General features: G+C 53.1%; 1 protein-coding gene and 1 long non-coding RNA gene across 5 annotated transcripts in view; one reads left to right on the top strand and one right to left on the bottom strand.

Moving 5' to 3' along the window:
- The window catches only part of PEMT (phosphatidylethanolamine N-methyltransferase), a 43,580-nt gene that overhangs the window by 27,800 nt on the left and 3,083 nt on the right, over positions 1 to 12,697 (top strand). For all 3 annotated transcript variants that reach the window (XM_040590836.1, XM_040590838.1, XM_040590837.1), the window contains exons 4-5: positions 3,970 to 4,115; positions 8,434 to 8,545. In XM_040590836.1, coding sequence (XP_040446770.1) covers positions 3,970 to 4,115; positions 8,434 to 8,545 — 258 coding nt within the window. The remainder of the gene's footprint in view (positions 1 to 3,969; positions 4,116 to 8,433; positions 8,546 to 12,697) is intronic.
- Positions 4,589 to 12,694, bottom strand: LOC121086718. Of its 2 annotated transcripts, none has more exons than XR_005827438.1 (3): positions 10,945 to 12,694; positions 5,673 to 8,225; positions 4,589 to 5,183 (listed from the first exon to the last, which is right to left on the bottom strand). It is a non-coding gene; the product is annotated as an uncharacterized LOC121086718 (long non-coding RNA). The 2 variants fall into 2 exon arrangements; XR_005827439.1 differs by having other exon boundaries at positions 4,589 to 5,180.

The raw sequence follows: 12,697 nt of genomic DNA, 5'->3' as shown, positions 1-12,697 counted from the left end.
GCTGACAAAATGTGCTTGCTGTGGGCCACCGAGAGGCCCAGAAACCTAAAAGCTCAGCTTGTCTCTTAGCACGGTGTTCTCAGGTTTGCTTTGTGCAACATGCGGCCATTGGGATGTATTTGGGGCTGTGGGTTTGATTAAGTTTTCTGGTGTTTCAGTTGCCATAGTCTGGGGGGATAAATCGGTGTTTGTTGGTGCAAACCTGCCTGCATGTCCTCTGTGTCCCAGCGGGAGGACCTGCAGCCAGGTTCCCTTGCTCCCACGTTCTTCCTGCAAGCCCACCGGCATGACGTCTCTGTCCCTGTGCTTCAGTACCATTTTGAGTGGTTTTCCAGTTTTTGTGGTTTATTATGCGGTAATCTAAAAGAGGGGAGGTTCAGACTAGATGTAAGGATGGATTTTTTTATGATGAGCATGGTAAAACACTGGAACAGCTTGCCAGGAGCGGTGGTAGATGCCCCATCCCTGGAAATATTAGAGTCCAGCTTGGATGGGGCTCTGAGCAACCTGGGCTGGTAGAAGGTGTCCCTGCCCATGGCAGGGGGGTTGCACTAGGTGACCTGTGAAGGTCCCAACCATCCCAAACCAGTCTGTGATTCCCACAAAGGAGCGATGTGCACGTAGAAGTGGCTGAGTGAGCCAGTGTGCCCTGTTTTGGGAAGGGTGGGCAGAACAGTGCCTGCTGCCTTGGCTTCCCCCCCGCAGAACCCTGCGGCACACCGTGGCCATTGTGCAGCCCAACTGCAGCTGCCACAGCTGCTCCCACCCTGCCAGGAATTGGCCAGATCTGCCAGTTTGGCCAGAGTGGAGCTGATGGATTTGGGCTTTTCCCTGGTGGGGTGGAGAATGGGTACCTCCGGTGTCATGCTTCGTGCTGACAAGCATGGGGAGATGTCAGGGGAAGCCCCATTTCCCCAGTTGCTGTTTGCCAAAGCTGGGGGCACCTTCCAGACCCCCCTCCTGCCCCCCCAGTGCCAGACATCCTCGTGCCAGCAGCCAGGTATGTGATTAAAGTAGGTCACAGCCCACCCACCCCTCCCCTGTGTTGGTAAGAGGGATGCTCCTCACCATGGCAATCGCTCCACTCGGCACATAAAGCATTTCCAGGTACTGGGAAAAAGCGTGGTTTTAATTGGTGTCCTCTCGGGTGCCGAGCTGGGCCGCTGCCTTGTCATGCAGCCAGAAATAAATGCTGTAACAAACGTGACTCAGAGGCACATGGTGAAAGGGACTGGTTTCATGACAGATTGGCTGCATGACTAGCTCCCCTAGCAAGGGAGATGGCCAACACCTTGTCCTCCCCCTGCCAGGGAGGGTGAAATGCGGTGCGGTGAGGCTCCCTCGCCACCAAGGAGCAGTCGTGGATGCCAGAATAATTGACGACTCCGTGCTGCTTGTCATGGCCCAGCATCATAAATGCTTAAAAGGTTTATTTACCAATTCTGAAAACTCCTGCACGCATCATGTTTAATGCAAATAGAGAGTGTGTTTAGGAAGATATAAAACATTACTAGAGGGAAAGGCAGTCCATTATCTCCATGCAAACACCTCCCTCTCTAGCTGTAAGCCAAACAGCAGGGGACCGAGCAAGACATGCTGATGAGGATAACTAATGCAGGTCTATCCAACCATGAAAAGGAAGGATGGGATCATCTGGAGCAGGGGAGACTGCTTTGCCAAACAAACCGCATCACGTGCTGACTGCAAAACCTTCAAGGCTGGTCTGCAGTCAACCAGTTCATGCTCTTGAAGCCACCTTTGTCCTTCTTATGCTCTGAGGCCAAGTCGGGTCACTAGCATAGGATGGAGGAGCCTCAAGGATGTAAGAGCCTGAATTCAGTTCATCTAGAGCAAGAAGCAGCCTCTGAGTGCTTTGCTGTAGCTGTACCTCTCTCTGCTTGGCTGTCTCTTTACTGGGGGCTGGAATCCAGGCAGCGGGGGCCAGCTTAGTGCTGCTCTCCCAGACCTGCCTCCCCAGGGATCAGCAGCAGCGTTTCTTGATCACTGTGAGATCCCTTCCCAGTGCTGGTGCCCTGTAGAGAAGTCCTGGCCGGACGCACAGTCAAACCCCCAGTGCTGTGAAAAGGCATTAGCATCTTCCTCTGTGGGAGAAGAGAGCTCCAGAGCATCCCCAGGGACTTCACGTTGTGCTTTGAGAGCACGGCCAGGCCAGGGTGGCTCAGGGGGACAGGCACATCCCCGCAGGGGGACTGCTTTCCTCCCAAACCCAGGCAGTGCTGGTAGCAGGGGTGTGTATTTGGGCTTTCTCATAGGGGAGACTTGTGTAATTTAAAAATAAATACCAGGGAAATGATGCAAAGGGTTGTGCAGCTGCTGCTGCTTCACGTTGCATCCAGATTTGTGTGTTCCCATCAGTAAGGATTTGAAGCTAAACCAGTGTGAGCCTGGTGAGCGAGGGGAGGTGTGCTGGGTGTTGGAGGAGGGCCAGCCCTGGGGACGTGTGCATTTACATCGCCTGGGGCCACGCTGTCATTCCTCTGCCTGTGCTCAGCTCCCTGGAAAAGAGAATTTCCCTGTGATTTCCAGCGTGGGGAGTGTAAATCACCAAGATGCTGTGTTTTTGCTCGCTCCCAAGCACATCACATTTGTTCTCTGTTTTGTTTCCTTGCTCCAGTCCAAAGTGAAGATTAAATGGCTTGCTCCGGGGTCCTAAAAACTTCTGACAGTAGAAAACCTAGTGGGAACGAGCTCAAAAAAAAAAAAAAAATTATCCAGGTCCCTAAACTATGGGGTTTAAATATCATCCTGGACTTTGCTTGGTGCACGTAACTTCCTGTCTGGTCTTTGAGCCTTCGAAAGGAGCATCTCCAGCCGCTTGTCTGTCAGCCAGGCAGGCAGGGCTGTCCCTCTCAGCTTTCATTTGGGCCACAGAGAAAATCCAGGGATTTCCAGGGCTTGGGGAGGCTGGACATCATGGGGAAAAAAACTTATCCCGAGCCTTGCAAGTAACGTCACGGCAGCCCTTTCCAGCCGAGGCGCCTGGGAGTGCGGGCAGGAGCAGCTCTCCTGGCCCAGCCCTGGCAGGCAGCGGTGGCCGGAGGCGTGGGAGAGCTGCGATTCCACTTGAATTTCAGCCTCCAGGGTGCTCATTAAAAAAAGGCTCAAAGTTTCCTGCCTCATGTGTCAGCAGCATGTGGAGAAACACTGTGCACAGCTCTGCGGGTCTGTTATCTCCTCTCATTATTATTAATGGGCAATCACGGTGTTGTCTCCTTTGTAGTCATCCATTTGTGTCGGAGCTATGTGAGGTGCTGAGCCTGTCAAGCCCTGCTCTGGGCAAAGTTCAGGGGGCTGAAGGGAAGGGTCACAATTATTCCACTCACAAACGAGTTATTTGGAAGGTCAGACCTGCAATGCCTGAACAAGCCGGGAGCTGAGAAGCTGTGTTCACACTTGAAAATGCGCGTCTCTAGTATTTTCCTTTCGCCGTCCCAGTCCTCCCCCTCACTGTCAGGCTTCAGCCGTGAATCACTCCTGGGCACGTGGCTAACACATGAACACTGCAAAATATTTTGATGGAGAGGAACGGGGGTGGGAGCACGAGGTAACCCAGCCGATCGATCGTTCCCAACCCTTCAAGCCCTGTGCTGAGGCATGGCAGCCTCCAGCGTTTGCAAGGGTGGCTTTCCCAGAGCTCCCAGTCACGATGAAATCTGGGGTTAGTGAGCAAGGCAAAGCTTTTGATATTGCTCGGTGAGGCTGGTATTTCCAGAAGTGAGCAAGGCTTGCAAGTAGAAAGAGCTGCCCCAGCAAACCCTGGCTGCTCACGGGGCTGCGGCTCCTTGCTTCTCTCCTTGGGAGGCTGAGTAGGTCTAGAGGAAAAAAGGGACCTGGGGAAGGGTCCTTCTCAGCAGCATCCTCTCCCAAAGCTCGGTATCTCCCAGGGAGAGGTAGGTGATGTTAGTAATGAGTCGCCGCTTTTAACAGCCCTTGTTGTCTCTCTGACAGCTTTACAGAAGCCATGAAGAGCCAGCCGAAGCTGGAGGGCTTGGACTGCCGCTGGGGCTATTACTCAGGCTTGGCCATCTTGGCTGTAGGGACCCTGTTCGTCATCTCCAGCTTCTTAGCACTGGGATTCACTGGGACGTTCCTAGGTAAGCACCAAAAATTCAACAGCTTAAGCAGAATGTGCATTTAATTCTTGCAAGGGTCTTTTGCTAGGGCAGAGTCCTGTAAGAATTTCCTTGTCCCTGTCCTTGGGGCTGTTAGATTTTCTCTTGGCTTTATGATACCAAAGCACGATCTCACCATGTCCTTACCTGGCAGTGGTTTTATACAATGAGTCCCATCACCTTCCATGTCAAGTCTGAAATTTTGGAAAGCACCTGATAATCTGACAGTCCAAATGCCCTCCAGAAAAGGGACCCCAAGTGCAGACCCCACGACCAGGTCGGCACAGCGCAGCGGGTGCGAGCTGTCCGGCAGCTGTGCTCTATGCCCCCACCCGCTCGACACACATGCAGATGCAAGATCTCATTTGCTTTTCCCTCTGCAATAAACCCGATGTTCGTTGACAGATTCTTTTATCTGCCGCTTTATGGGAGAAGGCATTTTCCACCGCGCCTGCTTTCACATTTAGAGAGTAATTCTATTAGCGTTGTTGACTTTAAAAACATGCCAGTATGTGTGGAATTCATAAAAATAAAATAGAGACAGGAACAATAAATATCTAAGGAAAGGGGCAGCTCCCGCTGGCTGAAATAATCACAGCCCCAGCTTTGACACTGCATTTAGGCTGTGCTTTTGCAAGTGCTTTACAAACCAAATTCAATTAGCTCCTGCAGCGTCGCCAGGAAGAAGAGAGGGAGGTAATAAGCCTTCCAGGTTTCAAGTGAAGTTGCAAAGAAATGTGTTGAGTTGGCCAAGATCCTGCCACCAGAAATAGAGCTCAGCACTCCCGAATACGTGCCCTCACCCTTCATCTGTGCAGCCCTACTCCTGGCCCCATGTTACACCCCTGTCCCCCAGCTACCGCGCACCCCCGTCCTCCAAAATCAGACACAGCCTGTAGGAGTGACACTGTGCCTACATGTCCAGGGAGGCTGGGCACAGGAGTACCCGCCAGCAAGAGCTGCTTGAATGCTCCTGAAGTTCAGCCAGGTCTAGGGTTGTTTACGTAAGCCTGATTCATCCGACCAGGAGGATCCACAGGACTTGAACTGCTGGGGGAAGGCAAACAAGTGAGTCAGGCTCAGCATAAGCAGCGAGAGTGGCCCTGTCCCCCTCTGCTCTGCACGGCCAGTGGCTCCCGTATCCCCCGGGGCACAGAGGAGGCAGGGGTCAGTGGCCGTATAGGCAACTTCTGCTCCATCCTCTCGGCCGGCGGAGGTCTCTGTGCTACCAGTGTACCGAGCTGTGGCTGCACAGCTCCGAGCCTTGCATGATGCAAGCAGGGCGTGAGGCCAGCACTCTGCTAGCCGGGGCATGACGGGCACTGGGGCAGAGCTGAGCCGGGATGGGGAGAGGCCAAGACCATGGGCTAGTGCAGCTGGGCTGGCTCGGGACCTCTGTGCCACAGAGGCATGGTGCAGCTGGAGCCCCATGTAACATCCGTCCTTGGACTGATAACGGCTTCTCAGCTCCGTGCAAGCCCCCACGACTCCAAGTCAGCAGACTCTTAATGGAGAATGCCGTTCAGTGTGGTATCTTACCCAGCCTTGGGGAAGACAAGGGGTCTGCAGGTCTCTGGGGATCCCTTTGGACTAGTACTTCCAACGTCCTCCTGCATGCAGGGTTTTAGTGATGTGCTGGTGCTGCGGGAGGAGCAGGGTCCTCCTTGGTGATAGCACTTCTGACTGCAGGTAGCAAAGGGCCGCACTGCTTTGGCAAGAAGGGGGTGTCCAGCTGCTTCTTCCAGTTGATATCTGAGCTCAAGAGAAGTTTTGAGAGAGCCTCTGACACCCAAGCACTTCAAAAACTTACTGGAATAACATTTGACCCTTTCCTTCGGGGTTTTCCTACAGCAGTGAGGGCTGAACCAGGCAGGGCAGAAGAGACCACGTTGGGGCTGCCCGGCAGATTCCTCTTTAACAGCACATTTAAGCTTTGGAGTGGCTGCAGAGCACTTTGTCTCTTGCAGGTGGGCTAAATAGTGCAGCGAGAGAGCAGTGCAGAGAGTCACCCCTCTACAACAAGCCTTTCTGTGCCACCCCATCTCCGGCACAGCAGCACCGACCCCAGCCTCTGCGGCGGCTGGATGCGGCCCCTTGCCCCGGCAGCCTTCTCCCCAGCACAGCAATCCTCCTGGGCCCCTGTCTCTGCACCGTGCCCTGGCAGGGATTCAGGCATCAGTTCAGCACCGTCTGCCTCACCGTTTGCCCTATTTCCCGACAAACGTAGGAACAAGGGTTTGGCTTCCTGGAAGCCAATGGCACCAAGAGGCGGCTCTGCCTGTCTGAGCCTATCTGTCTTGCACCCGAGCGCAGTTCCTTCCAGCACTGACTAAGATTTCAAGTAAATCTGACTTGACCGAAGTCTGTTACTGGGCTATGGTGAAGCCAGAGGCTCTGTGGAGAGAAGTGGAGGTGGTGCTTCAGCCCAGGTCAGGCTCCAGGGACGGGGGGGACCTTGTGGAGTGCATTAGATGGCTTTTTGCTGCTGTGATCCAAAGTGTCTACCCTGTGCCGCGAGAGTTAGGCTGACCTCCAGCAAAAAATAATTCAAACTAGGTACCAAAGTCCCTCAGCCTGACAAGGAGCTGGTTCCTGATTTGAGAGCTTAACGGGGGCACCGGAGATGTGCCGGGCTGATGCTGTGCCACGCGACGCGCAGTCCTTTCCCTTCGCACCTGCCTGAGCAGAAAAACTGCAGGTCCTCTCTGGCGGTCATGTCCGTTTAACTGTGTGGGTCTAGAGGCAGGGTTTAAATTGGAAAAGCTCGTGTCCTGGGGGAGCTGCCCGCTCTTCCCAGCTGCTGTGTGCTCTGCTGGCAGGGAGCCTGCCAGAGGGTCCCAGGCCCCCCCCCGGTGCCAGGCACGGATAAGCCACTGCCACTGCACGGACCCAGGGCTTTGTGCAAACGCCGTTTGGAGAGCGAGGTGTTCAACCCAAAGGCGAGGGCGGGCAGGGTATAATGAAGCATTTTGACACATAAGAACACACGGAAATGGGCTGTGGCAGGGGGTGATGTGTTCTTTCTACTAGAACAATCTCGGAAATGCATTGCCAAGTAACTGTGAGAACATATAGTATGAATACCAGGCAATTATCTCACTTAGTGGCCTGTAGTTAAAGCCCAAAAGTATTGTCTAATTGGGCAGGTGCTGTTTATCCTTAGAAATAAATGTTTTTGCACTGTGTGAGGTCAAAGAAATTACACTACGATCCAGGTAATAATAATAACCTTGAATAGTTTGCACTCCTGTAATGCCTTTTATCTGGATATCCAAGCACTTTCTCACCATACATTAATACTCACCACCCTCGGTGCTATAAGAAAGACTGTTATTATGATCGGTGCACAATAGCACCGGGAGGGATGGAGGAGACTTGCCCAAGGTCAGGGAACAGGCTGGCAGCAAAGCTGAGAACGCGACCCAGGGCGGTGGCAGCTCCCTGGGCTGATGGACCCGTGCTGCTTCTTGCTGATGGATGCTGTGTCTTGTACAGTGGACTTGGAGCAAAGTCCTTGCTGGGCTTTGTGGCCTCGCTTGTAAGACCAACAGAAGTCAGCGATCTGCATCCTGGCCCTTTCTCCCCCTGAAATGCTGCTCACAAGCTGCATAACATCCACTTGCTTGTCATTTCTTTTCCAAGATCCTTTCAGGAGGCTGGAAGGATGACTCCGAGGTAGATAGGAGGCTGGTTGGGTGCTGACAGTTCTGAAAGCTTTCCTCATTACAGATGACAATCACCTATTATCACCATCATGCTGATAATTGAGTGTTTTGTAGGCAGAGGTGCTATTTTCTGAAATTCTGAGAAATTCTCTGAACTATGAGATAAGGGTGACATTGAATGAGGGCATTTGGTGGTGGCAGTCGTGATTATAACATCTCAAAACACCATTACAGTGCGCTGGGCTTCTTTCCCCATTAAATGGATTTGGTCCTGTGGTTCCACGTGCTTCCTCATCAAGTGGCATCAGATGGGCAGTGTTCAAATGAGAATGCCAGAATCAGCTGGGACCTCAAGAGCTGCTTCCCGATGAGGGACGTGGCTGCCGTAGCCTCATTGCAATGCACAGACCTTCCTCATGGGCCATTCCTGGAAAAGCGGATAGACACAGAGTAAACAGCCAACCTATCTGTTGCTGTTTTCTCAGCCTGGAAGTCAGTAGCTAAACCCCTTGTCTGCCTTCGCTCCGTATCCCTGGCAGGGATGCCCCGTGGCACAGGGCATCAGCGTGCCAAAGCCCCCCCCATGACTCCCAGCTTCACGGAGCCTAACCAGAAACCCTTTGTTTGCTCCGTAGGGGATTACTTCGGCATCCTGATGGAGGCAAAAGTGACCAGCTTCCCCTTCAGCATCCTGGATAACCCCATGTACTGGGGCAGCACAGCTGTCTACCTGGGCTGGGCCCTCATGTGAGTACGCACCCCGCAAACGCCACCGGTTGCAGGGCCCGTGGGGTCTGTGCGTGGCAGGGCGCGCGGGGCCAGGCTGCGCCAGGGCCCACAGGGACCCTCGGTGATGGCAGTCAGCAATAAAATGGCAGGGAAAGCGCAACACGCCCTGACTTGTGCTTCCTCACTATTTTTGTGCGTGCAAAGTCTTCTGCTGTCATAAAAGACTTGCAGCATTAATTGTAGAAAAATAAATAACGGCCAAGTGCTGGGGAGAGAGAGGAAGCATCAGCAAATGCTCTGCAGCTGAACGAGGTCCTTGGCAGGCTCTGCATGTGGAAAAATCAACAGTCAGGGCCGAATTCATGCCGGGTGTCACTCAGCAGGGGCAGGGTACTGATATGGGGGATCAGCGTGACCCTGTAATTACCTCTGAAAAAAGCAAAACAAGCCCACACACCCTTTCCCCCACTGCACGGTGATAACACTTCCGAAACACTCCTCATGTGATACAACACAGCTTAATAGCCTGCTTAGGAGGAAATGAATAGGCTGTAATTTAGCAGCAAATGAGCAATATACTCTATTCAGTGTAACAAGTTTTATGTGGTTTTCATTTAATATCACATTTTATTTATTTGCCCAGGAGAAAAAACCCCTGGCTGCGTTACACCAGGAGCCTGTAGAGCGTTGCAGGCCGTTATCACTAGATACTTTGCACTGGTGCTCCTCAGTGTGAGCACCTCTTTTCTACTTCGGTGGAAAAAAATGAAGTGCTTTGTCACTTTCTGGTCACTTTTTCAGCCACGTGTGCAGTACTTTCAGGCCCCTGGTAATAAGTAAAGCTGATGGTTTCTCTCTTCTCTCCACTGAACACTGCTGCTGTTCGTTCTGCACTTGAAATCCCCGCCCCCCCCCTGCCCTGAGTGCCGTCGGGGCTGGCTGCATGAGGCTGTTTGCTGCCTGGCAGACCCACGGCGCTGGACGGGGTCTGAACCCTGGGGAGCGGTGCACGAGAGCCAGAGCGGGCTCGCTGCTGGGGCCGCAGCAGTGCTGGGCAGCAGGGCCAGCCGTGGGGTCAGCAGTGGCACAACGGCAGACAGATATTGCTGGGGGGAGTGGGGCAGAGCTGGGGCAGGATGAGCCCCCCCATACCACACCGCAAGCAGAAACGACCAGCACCACCACCCCTGCAACAGCACGGAAGGAGGAATAATGAGATTTTTATTTGTTCTAAGATGAGCATCGAACTGTTTCCTAGAACCTTTGCAGAATCAGCTGAACCCTCCTGAGCCGTTTCTGTCGCAGAAATCCCTTCTTCGCCCCTGCGAGAGAGCAGCTTCACACCAGGTGCATGTTGCCTGGTCTTCCACCACAATCCTGGGCAAAGGCAGCTCCAAGTGGCTCGGGATAACAGCGTGATTGCCTCCTTTTTCTCATTAAAAAGCTGCCACTGTAAAGGGCAGCGAAGCATGACAAATAATTGCTCTTAACAAATTGCTGGAGCTGTGCAAAGTGGCACCAGGAGCCCGCCCGCCCGCCCTGGGGAGGCTCTGCACAGCCCTCAGTGCGGTGATTTGGGCTGTTTCTCTTCCTTGGGATCTCAGCTCATAGAATCGTTTAGGTTGGAAAAGACCTTTAAGGTCATAGACTCCAACTGTTAACCTAGCACTGCCAAATATGCCACTAAACCATGTCCCCAGGTGCCACATCTACATGTTCTTTGAACACTTCCATGGAAGGTGACTCCACCACCTCCCTGGGCAGCCTGTCCCAGTGCCTGACCACCCTTTCGGTGAAGACATTTCCCCTAATATCCCATCTAAACCTCCCTGGTGCAACTTGAGGCTGTTTCCTCTTGTCCTGTCGCTTGTTACTTGGGAGAATAGACCGACCCCACCTGCCCACAGCCCCTGTCAGGCAGTTGAGAGAGCGATAAGGTCCCCCCAGAGCCTCCTTTTCTCCAGGCTGAACCCCTCCAGCTCCCCCAGGAGGAGCTCCTCACAGGGCTCGTGCTCTAGACTCTTTTGCCAGCTTTGTTGGCCTTTGGACATGCTCCAGCTCAGGCTGCTGAGGTTTTTTTTGGGGAGTCCCAGCACTCTTCTGGGCTTTCAGAAGATGAGTCCCAGGGCTTTCAGAAGATGAAGAGCACCAGGAGGAAAGGGCAAAGCAGGTGTTCCACATCCAGCACCCAGGACCAGTGCGCCGGCACGGAAGGATGCGAGCCCCCACTATTGCTCTTGCAGACCACCCGCAGCCGTGGGGAGCTGCGGCACGGGCTGGGGACAAACGGATTTCTTGCAAAAAAACCCCTCCTACCAGGACCATGAAACCTTCCTGGGTGACTTATCATCAGTGCTGCTACAACACAAGCCGTTGCCCAATAAGTAGGTCGAGCTCCTAAGAGAGAAACAACTCACCCAACTGCTTCCCATCGCCCGTGCGCACGGAGCAGCCTCCCTTCTCCCGAAAGACAAATGGAGCATTAGCTGTTTGGGGACAGCTTTGTGTATCTCTGGTAGGGAAGTGTTTTAACTCATGGCAACAGGCTGTGTAAATCAGAGCTGGAGCTGCAGCCAAATGATGCAATTAGAGGTCTTGCTGTCAACAAACAATCATGCAAATTTGTTCTCTCTGATAGGAATCAAGGAGGAGACATGACTAAGCATGTAATAGCAGGGGGTTGGGAGAGGAAGAAGTTGCCCAATGCTTCCTAGGGAGGGAAAAACTTATTGCAAAATGGAAACAGTGAAAAGGTGAAAATCTGTGTGCGTCTCTCCAGGAACTGATGAGGCCAGGCGGTACCTGAAAGCGGGTTCAGTGGGAGGTTTGGGTACTTCGGTCTCTCCTCTGAAGGGATGTTTTCCCAGCAGCACCAGTCGCCTTGCACAAGGCTCGTAGGATGTTTATCCTCATCAAGGACCAGCTGAGTCCTTTTTTTTGCTGACAGCCAGCTCTCATCCTGCTCAGTGCTGAGCTACAGCCGGCAATTAAAGGCAATCAGCAGTGTGCTAATTAAGGGTAACACTTGCAGCCATTAGCTGGAGGTGCAGGAAGGGTGTTTTGTAGGGGCTGGTGCCTGTGGTGAGCTGGACACAGCCATGCTCCTTGCTGGGGAGAGATGGGGCTTGGACCTCAAAGGTGCTGGGTTAGTAAGTGGGGAATGGCTCCTGGGGTGGCTGCTCTCACCTCGGGGAATTCACACACTGCAGGATGGTGTTGGCACCTGGTTTGGGGACTGTAACCCACCGGCTGAAATCCTGGTGCCTTAGCAAAGCCCCCACTGCCTTCATCGGCATCTGCATCAGACACTTTTGGGCCAAGCATCAAAGAAGTGTCCTCAGGTGGGTGATGCAGAATTGCAGCCTACATTGACATCTCTCTTTAGAGCAGGGGATGCAGATCTTTTGGTCCTGATTCTTTGGCCTTGGTGCTAAAAGGAACGGCCATCCACATTGCATCCACAGCCCTCAAGCGCCTCTGCCCATAACCAGACAGCGTGGTGCCATGGGTGACGTCAGTCCCCAGTGCTGTGCCTGGTGACCTCCTGCTGAAGGACACCATTCAGCTGGACCTTGGGGGTGATATGGTGTGTTCTTAAAACATCTTGAACTGGGTTTAAATGTGAACTGAGCCCCCAGCACCCCTGCACCCAGCCCCACCGTGGCACCTGTCGCAGGGCAGGCAGGGACCTTTCCATCCCTTTCCATCCCCAGCCCTACAATGCCTCAGTCGCCGTTTTGATGTATAGGTACCATATGCTGCTCTGTCTGCCAGGTGTCTCCTGCACCCTGGGTGGCCCATCTTTCCATGCACATCAGGCATTTCCCTTATAGCGCGCTGGCTGGGAGCCACAGCCGTACGTAAGCAGCTGCTCAGCTATTAAACAGCCTTACAATCTCAGGACTTAGCATCAAAGCAGAAGCTCTCTTAGCAGAGACGTGCAGGGATCAGACTTAAAAGAAGTCGCCGAAGTAGGCTGGGGAAGAGTCTTTGCCAAGTAACATCTGTCTAAGACCGTTAACATTAAGTAGAAAAAAACCTACCCTTTTGTTCACTTCTGTTTAATGAGCAAGAGAGCGCTCTCATGGAGCCCAACGTCTCATTTCACTTTCTAAACCAGGTCTTGCATAAGCCCATGTACTTACCTGATCTTTTCCTTCTCTTTCAAAA

Source organism: Falco naumanni, chromosome 4 (genome assembly GCF_017639655.2).
Source record: "Falco naumanni isolate bFalNau1 chromosome 4, bFalNau1.pat, whole genome shotgun sequence".
NCBI lineage: Eukaryota > Metazoa > Chordata > Aves > Falconiformes > Falconidae > Falco > Falco naumanni.
Note: the sequence above shows the minus strand (reverse complement) of the source record. Positions and strands in the feature narration are given on the sequence as shown.